We start from the raw sequence: 11165 nt of genomic DNA, 5'->3' as shown, positions 1-11165 counted from the left end.
GAACAATGCCCCGCTCCTCCTCCTCCTCCTGCACGTCGAACCCTGTCCCCATGGTGTACGTCTTCCCTGAGCCCGTCTGGAAACAGAGTGTGTCATCGAGGCAAAGGGTGGCTGCTTTGAAGAATCTCAAATATAACAAATATATTTTCTGGTGTTTAACACTTGTTTTTTGGTTTACTACATGATTCCATATGTGTTATTTCATAGTGTTGATGTCTTCATTATTATTCTACAATGTAGAAAATAGTAAAAAAATAAAGAAAACCCCTTGAATGAGTAGGTGTGTCCAAACTTTTGACTGGTACTGTATATACATGCATGTATTTTGTTCTTGCAAGAGAAGGAACCGATTCCTACTGTGATAAGTCAGATTTCTCTGTGTGTTTGTACCATCAGTTTAGTAGAGAAAGATAACCACATAACAGTGATTACAAATAGACCCGTGTTTCCCAAACTCAGTCCTGGGGACCCCAAAGGGTACATGTATTGGTTTTTGCCCGAGCTTAATGATGAGTTGATTATTTGAATCAGTTGTGTAGTGCTCGGGCAAAAACCAATACATGTACCCTTTGGGGTCCCAAGGACTGAGTTTGGGAAACACTGAAATAGACCCTTCTTTGAAATAGACATAATTATTAGAATCTGTCCTTGTATGGATGGATGTTTATGTATTCAGGAGTGTATCCATAGGTAATCCAGAGGTTAAACATTGTGGTCCTCAAACTCATCCTAGATGGAGTTGTGTGTTCATATCTGTCTCTGTTTCTGTTACCTGTCCGTAGGCGAACACAGTAGCGTTATATCCATCGAAGCAGCCCTCGATGAGTTTGTGGACGCAAGCAGCATAGATCTGTTTCTGTGCCGAGTCGATGTCGAACACAAAGTCGTACGTGAAGGCCTTGTCTTTACCCAGCAACACCTGGGGTTCCCCAGGGGTTACAAGTGTACACACGTGACAGCCCTCGATCTTCTCCTTCACCATCTGGGGACGGATCCTACACGGAACAGGAGAAGAAAGAGGGGTTACAAATAGTGTTCATCATGGTCAATCTACATGTAAAAGTTTGAAAATGTTGTTCCGTAACAATACAGGAGAGACCCACGGTCAACTAGGCCAGTGGTTCCCAAACAGGGGGGACGGCATATAACAGGGCGTGGATATACAGTGACATTGGAAAGTATTCAGACCCCTTGACTTTTTTCACATTTTGTTACGTTACAGCCTTAAACTCAAATGGATTAAATAAAACAAAAATACTCAGCAATCTACACACAATGCCCCACAATGACACAGCAAAAACAGGTTTTTAGACATTTTTGCAAATGTATTAAAAATAAAAAACATAAATATATTTTAGATTCTTCAACATTGCCACCCTCTGCCTTGATGGCAGCTTTGCACACTCTTGGATTTCTCTTAACCAGCTTCATTCGGAATGCTTTTTCTTGTCTTGAAGGAGTTCCCACATATACTGAGCACTTGTTGGTTACTTTTCCTTCACTCCAACTCATCCCAAACCATCTCAATTGGGTTGAGGTCGGGTGATTGTGGAGGCCAGGTCATCTGATGCAGCACTCTATCACTCTCCTTCTTGGTCAAATAGCCTTTACACAGCCTGAAGGTGTGTTTTGAATAATAAATAAATCACAGACAGTGTCACCAGCAAAGCACCCCCACACCATCACACCCCCTCCTCCATGCTTCACGGTGGGAACCACAAATGCAGGGATCATCCGTTCACCCAGACTGCGTCTCACAAAGACATGGAGGTGGGAACCAAAAATCGCAAATTTGGACTCATCAGACCAAAGCACAAATTTTACCGGTCTAATGTTCATCGCTCGTGTTTCTTGGACCAAGCAAGTCTCTTCTTCTTATTGGTGTCCTTTAGTAGTGGTTTATTTGCAGTATTTCGACCATGAATGCCTGATTCAAGCAGTCTCCTCTGATCAGTTGATGTCGAGATGTGTCTGTTACTTGAACTCGGTGAAGCATTTATTTGGGCTGCAATTTCTGAGGTTGGTAACTCTAATGAACTCCTCTGTGGCAGAGGTAACTCTGGGTCTTCCTTTCCTGTGGCGGTCCTCATGAGAGCCAGTTAACTTAATGAACTTATCCTCTGCAGCAGAGGTAACTCTGGGTCTTCCATTCCTGTGGCGGTCCTCATGAGAGCCAGTTTCATCATAGCGCTTGATGGTTTTTGCGACTGCACTTGTAGAAACTTTCAAAGTTCTTGACATTTTCCAGATTGACTGACCTTCATGTCTTGAAGCAATGATGGACTGTCATTATTTGAGCTGTTCTTGTTATAATATGGACTTGGTCTTTTACCAAATAGGGCTATCTTCTGTATACCACCCCTACTTGTCACAACACAACTGATTGGATCAAACACATACACAAATAAACTTTTAACAAGGCACACCTGATAATTGAAATGCATTCCAGGTGACTACCTCATGAAGCTGGTTGAGAGAATGCCAAGAGTGTGCAAAGCTGTCTACAAAGGGTAGCTACTTTGAAGAATCTCAAATATAAAATATATTTTGATTTGTTTAACACTTTTGTGGTTACTACATGATTCCATATGTGTTATTTCATAGTTTTGATGTCTTCACTATTATTCTACAATGTAGAAAATAGTAGAACATTTAGAAAAACCCTGGAATTAGTAGGTGTGTCCAAACTCGAAATGGTGTAGATCATCATCAATTCCTCTTGTCATGTTAGTTAATTGCATAACTTAGAGAGATATTTATAACTTGTCAGAAATGTCCAGATCAACTAGCCCATGTCAGCTAACATTTCTGATTTATTTCGATTTTTTAACCCATAGATATTGTTGTAATTTTTTTTGGTCACTCAAATATTGCATGAATACACATTAGACATGGCAAAATGTATAGAATTACAATAAATGTTTCTTTAAAACAGCAACATTTTCTTTGCACCCCATGACATAATGTGTAGAATTGCAGGAAATAAGATTGAAGCTGAATTCTCTCCACCAACAAGAGGGTTGTAAACAGTTTGTGTCATGAACAGTGGTTGTGCCCATGGGTGTGTGCAGGGGGGCACGGGATGCTCCACAATGCTGGAGGGGGGGGGGGGGGGGGTCTGGGATACTCTTGGAATAAATGATGCAGATTCAGATAATAACTTTAATCTGGACTAATCCATGACCAAGCAAAACACAGTGGTGTATCTCCCACTAACCTCCTAACACCCTACCCATAGAGACACACTCACACACACACACACACACACACACACACACTCCCAGCCCATAGAGATGAACCCCCCTATGAGACCACACTTCCCCTATGTTCTCTCCATATGCGCAGCTGCACACACACACACACACACAGTGCTCACACACACACAGACACACAAAGCGCTCACACACACACAGACACACACAGCGCTCACACACACACAGACACACACAGTGCACACACACACACACAGTGCTCACACACACACAGACACACAAAGCGCTCACACACACACAGACACACACATCACTCACACACACACACACACACACACACACACACACACACACACACACACACACACACACACACACACACACACACACACACACACAGACCCTCCTCTCTCCCCAGTGCTGACTGAAGCATTTTGTTGAGCCTGAGGGCTAAGAAGACTGGCCTACAGACCTGCATTAGACAGAGAGGATTACTAAGTAGTTGCATTAAGGAACATTAAAATACACTACCTCCATCCCATGTACATTATGGATAGAGAAGAGACACTTTAAGGCACAGCATGGTAGCAATACAACATGGCAGCAGCACAGCATGGTAGCAATACAACATGGCAGCAGCACAGCATGGTAGCAATACAACATGGCAGCAGCACAACACTGTAGCAATACAACATGGCAGCAGCACAGCATGGTAGCAATACAACATGGCAGCAGCACATCATGGTAGCAATACAACATGGCAGCAGCACAACACTGTAGCAATACAACATGGCAGCAGCACAGCATGGTAGCAATACAACATGGCAGCAGCACAGCATGGTAGCAATACAACATGGCAGCAGCACAGCATGGTAGCAATACAACATGGCAGCAGCACAGCATGGTAGCAATACAACATGGCAGCAGCACAACATGGCAGCAGCACAGCATGGTAGCAATACAACATGGCAGCAGAACACAGCATGGCAGCAGCACAACACTAGCAATACAACATGGCAGCAGCACAGCATGGTAGCAATACAACATGGCAGCAGCACAACATGGTAGCAATACAACATGGCAGCAGCACAACACTGTAGCAATACAACATGGCAGCAGCACAACACTGTAGCAATACAACATGGCAGCAGCACAACACTGTAGCAATACAACATGGCAGCAGCACAACACTGTAGCAATACAACATGGCAGCAGCACAACACTGTAGCAATACAACATGGCAGCAGCACAGCATGGTAGCAATACAACATGGCAGCAGCACAGCATGGTAGCACAACATGTGGTAGCAATACAACATGGCAGCAGCACAACACTGTAGCAATACAACATGGCAGCAGCACAGCATGGTAGCAATACAACATGGCAGCAGCACAGCATGGTAGCAATACAACATGGCAGCAGAACAGCATGGTAGCAATACAACATGGCAGCAGCACAGCATGGTAGCAATACAACATGGCAGCAGCACAACACTGTAGCAGCCCAATACATTAATGGGTACAGACAACAGCACTAAGGGCAAGAAGGCAAAGACAACAAAACATCACGAGAAGCAGAGCCACAACTATCAGTAAGAGGGTCCCTGGTTGAGTCTTTGAATGAAGAGATGGAGATAAAAGTGTCCAGTTTGAGTGTTTGTTGCAGCTCGTTCCAGTCGCTAGCTGCAGCGACCCAGGGATGTGTGTGCTTTGGGGACCTTTAACAAAATGTGACTTGCAGACCGGGTGTTGTATGTGGAAATGCTACATCCATAAATAAACAAGTTCCGGACACACAACACACACACAGATACACACACACACACACAACAACACACACACAGATACAAACAAAGGGTCGTGTGAGAACTCAAGCACATCCGGCCATGACAGAGTGATCAGGGATGTAGTAAAACTGACACCCCTCATACAACACACACACACACACACACACACACACACACACACACACACACACACAACGTCTGGATTCATAACATTGAACACTCACCGCCACACACACACACATAAACATCAAACCTCTAGGGATGCTCGGCAGCTAAAAGGAGAAACAGACAAACAGTAAATCTTTGTCTTTCCTGAGTTGTGATTTCCGGGTGTAGAGAAACAAATCCCTTTATTTCTTCATCTAGCCAGGCTAATAAGATGAAGAGTGTTTAAACCACCACACGGCCTCAACACTCCCAAACAACACAGTAGGATTAAAGCACTGACACTGATCCAAGGTCAGTTTGGTTTCTCCTCCTCTAATGATTATGATTGGGATTTGGTAAGGTTGATCCTAGATCTGTGCTTAAAGGCAACTTCTATCCCAAACATTATCCTAGTGATTTGTTAAACTAAACTCCCAGCAGACACAGAGAGATACAGGACAGATAGGAACTCATCACACACTGTCTGTGAAGGGATTCTCCTATCAGTGTTATCTAAACACACACTGTCTGTGAAGGGATTCTCCTATCAGTGTTATCTAAACACACACTGTCTGTGAAGGGATTCTCCTATCAGTGTTATCTAAACACACACTGTCTGTGAATGGATTCTCCTATCAGTGTTATCTAAACACACACTGTCTGTGAAGTGGATTCTCCTATCAGTGTTATCTAAACACACACTGTCTGTGAATGGATTCTCCTATCAGTGTTATCTAAACACACACTGTCTGTGAAGGGATTCTCCTATCAGTGTTAACTAAACACACACTGTCTGTGAAGGGATTCAATATTTGGAACCAAGGACTGATCACCCCAATCCACAAAAGTGGAGACAAATTTGACCCCAATAACTACCGTGGGATATGCGTCAACAGTAACCTTGGGAAAATCCTCTGCATTACCATTAACAGCAGACTCGTACATTTCCTCAGTGAAAACAATGTACTGATGTCAAATTGGCTTTTTACCAAATTATCGTACGACAGACCACATATTCACCCTGCACACCCTAATTGACAAACAAACAAAACAAAACAAAGGCAAAGTCTTCCATTGCTTTGTGATTTCAAAAAAGCCTTAGACTCAATCTGGCATGAGGGTCTACTATACAAATGAATGGAAAGTGGTGTTGGGGGTAAAACATATGACATTATAAAATCCATGTACACAAACAACACGTCTGCGGTTAAAATTGGCAAAAAAATCACACATTTCTTCCCACAGGGCCGTGGGGTGAGACAGGGATGCAGCTTAAGCCCCACCCTCTTCAACATATATATCAACGGATTGGCAAGGGCACTAGAACAGTCTGCAACACCCGGTCTCACCCTACTAGAATCTGAAGTCAAATATCTACTGTTTGCTGATGATCTGGTGCTTCAGTATGCAACCAATGAGGGTATACAGCAGCATCTAGATATTCTGAACAGATTCTGTCGGACCTGGGACCTGGCAGTAAATGTTAGTAAGACAAAACATAATGGTGTTCCAAATAGGTCCAGTTGACAGGACCACAAATACAAATTCCATCTTGACATCGTTGCCGTAGAGCACACAAATAAATTATACATACCTCGGCCAAAACATCAGCGCCACAGGTAATTATACCTACCTCGGCCTAAACATCAGCGCCACAGGTAATTATACCTACCTCGGCCAAAACATCAGCGCCACAGGTAATTATACCTACCTCGGCCAAAACATCAGCGCCACAGGTAATTATACCTACCTCGGCCTAAACATCAGCGCCACAGGTAATTATACCTACCTCGGCCTAAACATCAGCGCCACAGGTAATTATACCTACCTCGGCCTAAACATCAGCGCCACAGGTAATTATACCTACCTCGGCCTAAACATCAGCGCCACAGGTAATTATACATACCTCGGCCTAAACAGGTAATTATACCAGCAAAACATCAGCAGGTAATTATACATACCTCAGCACCACAGGTAATTATACCTAAAACATCAGCGCCACAGGTAATTATACCTACCTTAAACATCAGCGCCACAGGTAATTATACAAAAACATCAAACAGGTAATTATACAAATCAGCGATTTATATACCTCGGCCTAAACATCAGCACCACAGGTAATTATACATACCTCGGCCTAAACATCAGTGCCACAGGTAACATTCACAAATCAAATCAAATCAAATGGATTTATATAGCCCTTCGTACATCAGCTGATATCAAAGCTGTGAACGATCTGAGAGAGAAGGCAAGAAGGGCATTCTATGCCATCAAAAGGAACATAACATTTGACAAACCAATTACGATCTGGCTAGAAATACTTGAATCAGTTATAGAACTCATTTGCCTTTATGGTTGTGAGGTCAGGGGTCCGCTCACCAACCAAGAATTCACAAAATGGGACAAACAACAAATTGAGACTCTGCATGCAGAATTCTATAAAAAAATCCTCCATGTACAACGTAAAACACCAAATAATGCATGCAGAGCAGAAATAGGCAATCACAGCAGCAATATGTGTGACCTGTTACCACAAGAAAAGGTCAACCAGTGAAGAACAAACACCATTGTAAATAAAACCCATATTTATGTTTATTTATTTTCCCTTTTGTTCTTTAACCATTTTCACATTGTTATAACAGCCCAATATAAACATAATATGACATTTTAAATGTATATTAATTTGGAACTTCTGTGAGTGTAATGTTTACTGTTAATTTTTATCCCCCACTACACTCTCTCCTCTTCTCCTCCCCCTCCTCCCCCACTACTCCCTCTTCTCTTCTCCTCCCCCACTACTCCCTCTCCTCTTCTCCTCTCCCTCCTCCCCCTACTCCCTCTCCTCTTCTCCTCCCCCACTACTCCCTCTCCTCTTCTCCTCCCCACTACTCCCTCTCCTCTTCTCCTCCCCCACTACACCCTCTCCTCTTCTCCTCCCCCCACTCCCCTCTCCCTTCTCCTCCCCCCACTCTCCCTCTCCTCTTCTCCTCCCCACTACTCCCTATCCTCTTCCTCTCCTCCTCCCCCCACTCCCCTCTCCTCTTCTCCTCTCCCTCCTCCCCCACTACTCCCTCTCCTCTTCTCCTCCCCCACTACTCCCTCTTCTCTTCTCCTCCCCCACTACTCCCTCTCCTCTTCTCCTCTCCCTCCTCCCCCACTACACCCTATCCTCTTCTCCTCTCCCTCCTCCCCCACTACTCCCTCTCCTCTTCTCCTCCCCCACTACTCCCTCTCCTCTTCTCCTCCCCCCACTACTCCCTCTCCTCTTCTCCTCCCCCACTACTCCCTCTCCTCTTCTCCTCCCCCCTCCCTCTCCTCTTCCTCCTCCTCCCCACTACTCCCTCTCCTCTTCTCCTCCCCCACTACTCCCTATCCTCTTCTCCCTCCCTCCTCCCCCACTACACCCTATCCTCTTCTCCTCTCCCTCCTCCCCCACTACTCCCTCTCCTCTTCTCCTCCCCCACTACTCCATATCCTCTTCTCCTCCCCCACTACTCCCTCTCCTCTTCTCCTCCCCACTACTCCCTCCTCCTCTTCTCCTCCCCACTACTCCCTCTCCTCTTCTCCTCCCCCACTACTCCCTATCCTCCTCCTCCCCACTATCCCTCTCCTCTTCTCCTCCCCCACTACTCCTCTCCTCTTCCCCCTCCCCCCACTACTCCCTCTCCTCTTCTCCTCCCCACTCTCCCTCCTCTTCCCTCCCCCACTACTCCCTATCCTCTTCTCCTCCCCCACTACTCCCTCTCCTCTTCTCCTCCCCACTACTCCCTCTCCTCTTCTCCTCCCCCACTACTCCTCCCCCACTACTCCCTCTCCTCTTCTCCTCCCCCACTACTCCCTATCCTCTTCTCCTCCCCCACTACTCCCTCTCCTCTTCTCCTCCCCCACTACTCCCTCTCCTCTTCTCCTCCCCCACTACTCCCTCTCCTCTTCTCCTCCCCACTACTCCCTCTCCTCTTCTCCTCCCCACTACTCCCTATCCTCTTCTCCTCCCCCACTACTCCCTCTCCTCTTCTCCTCCCCCACTACTCCCTCTCCTCTTCTCCTCCCCCACTACTCCCTCTCCTCTTCTCCTCCCCACTACTCCCTCTCTCTTCTCCTCTTCTCCTCCCCCCACTACTCCCTATCCTCTTCTCCTCCCCCACTACTCCCCTCTCCTCTTCTCCTCCCCCACTACTCCCTATCCTCTTCTCCTCCCCACTACTCCCTCTCCTCTTCTCCTCCCCCCACTACTCCCTCTCCTCTTCTCCTCCCCACTACTCCCTCTCCTCTTCTCCTCCCCCACTACTCCCTCCTCTTCTCCTCCCCACTACTCCCTCTCCTCTTCTCCTCCCCCACTACTCCTCTCCTCTTCTCCTCCCCCACTACTCCCTCTCCTCTTCTCCTCCCCCACTACTCCCTCCTCTTCTCCTCCCCACTACTCCCTCTCCTCTTCTCCTCCCCACTCTCCCTCTCCTCTTCTCCCCCACTACTCCCTCTCCTCTTCTCCTCCCCCACTACTCCCTCTCCTCTTCTCCTCCCCCACTACTCCCTCTCCTCTTCTCCTCCCCCACTACTCCCTCTCCTCTTCTCCTCCCCCACTACTCCCTCTCCTCTTCTCCTCCCCCACTACTCCCTCTCCTCTTCTCCTCCCCCACTACTCCCTATCCTCTTCTCCTCCCCCACTACTCCCTCTCCTCTTCTCCTCCCCCACTACTCCCTATCCTCTTCTCCTCCCCACTACTCCCTCTCCTCTTCTCCTCCCCCACTACTCCCTATCCTCTTCTCCTCCCCACTACTCCCTCTCCTCTTCTCCTCCCCACTACTCCCTATCCTCTTCTCCTCCCCCACTACTCCCTCTCCTCTTCTCCTCCCCCACTACTCCCTCTCCTCTTCTCCTCCCCCACTACTCCCTATCCTCTTCTCCTCCCCCACTACTCCCTCTCCTCTTCTCCTCCCCCACTACTCCCTCCTCTTCTCCTCCCCCACTACTCCCTCTCCTCTTCTCCTCCCCCACTACTCCCTCTCCTCTTCTCCTCCCCCACTACTCCCTCTCCTCTTCTCCTCCCCCACTACTCCCTATCCTCTTCTCCTCCCCCACTACTCCCTCTCCTCTTCTCCTCCCCCACTACTCCCTCTCCTCTTCTCCTCCCCTTACTACTCCCTCTCCTCTTCTCCTCCCCCACTACTCCCTCTCCTCTTCTCCTCCCCCACTACTCCCTCTCCTCTTCTCCTCCCCCACTACTCCCTCTCCTCTTCTCCTCCCCCACTACTCCATATCCTCTTCTCCTCCCCCACTACTCCCTCTCGTCCCCCTCCTCCCCCACTACTCCCTCTCCTCTTCTCCTCTCCCTCGCTATCTCTTCTCTTCTTCCCTCTCTCTCTCTCTCTCTCTCTCTCTCTCTCTCTCTCTCTCTCTCTCTCTCTTTCTCCTCCGCCTCCTACTCCAATCTCCCTTTCTCCCTCCGGGGCCAGTAAAAACAGATTAGTAGGCCAGAAGGGATGGGTGGAAGGGAGGAGGAGTGGAAAGGTGGAGGGGATGGAAGGAAGGAGGGGAGGGAGGGAATAGGCCTTATAATATGCTAACACAAGTAAACTGGACAATCTCTTTAAATCAATATCAGTCTGTGTACACTGGTATATGAGGTCAGCATTGGTGTTGAATCACCTGCTAATGCACTACACTATTAGACAAAAAGGTGCTATCTAGAACCTAAAAAGGTTATTCGGCTGTCCCCATAGAAGAACCCTTTGAAGAACCCTTTTTGGTTCCAGGTAGAACCCTTTGGGTTCTATGTAGAACCCTTTCCACAGAGCGTTCTACCTGGAACCAAAAGGTGTTCTCCTATGGGGACAGTCATATAACCATTTCGGAACCCTTTTTTCTGAGTGTAGCTTCTATTGTCAACCTGTTAACACTGAACAATCATGAAGACAGTTAGTCAGATAGCATATTGTATCTACAGTATATTGAATGGTCCTTACCTCCGACACACTGACAGACAAACACCAAAGACAAACACACATCATTGTCCTTTGTA

At 46.9% G+C, this 11165-nt stretch overlaps 1 protein-coding gene across 1 annotated transcript in view; it reads right to left on the bottom strand.

Moving 5' to 3' along the window:
* LOC115125713 (kinesin-like protein KIF21B) overlaps positions 1-992 on the bottom strand; it is a 96723-nt gene extending 95731 nt beyond the window's left edge. Inside the window, exons 1-2 of the mRNA XM_065002032.1 lie at positions 773-992; positions 1-76 (exon numbers count right to left, since the gene is read on the bottom strand). The exon at positions 1-76 is cut by the window's left edge and continues 107 nt beyond it. Coding sequence (XP_064858104.1) covers positions 1-76; positions 773-982 — 286 coding nt within the window. The 5' untranslated portion in view covers positions 983-992. The remainder of the gene's footprint in view (positions 77-772) is intronic.
* Positions 993-11165: the final 10173 nt, after the last annotated feature.

Source organism: Oncorhynchus nerka, linkage group LG15 (genome assembly GCF_034236695.1).
Source record: "Oncorhynchus nerka isolate Pitt River linkage group LG15, Oner_Uvic_2.0, whole genome shotgun sequence".
In the NCBI taxonomy this organism is placed as follows: Eukaryota; Metazoa; Chordata; class Actinopteri; order Salmoniformes; family Salmonidae; genus Oncorhynchus; species Oncorhynchus nerka.
This window is presented reverse-complemented; position numbering and strand designations above follow the sequence as displayed.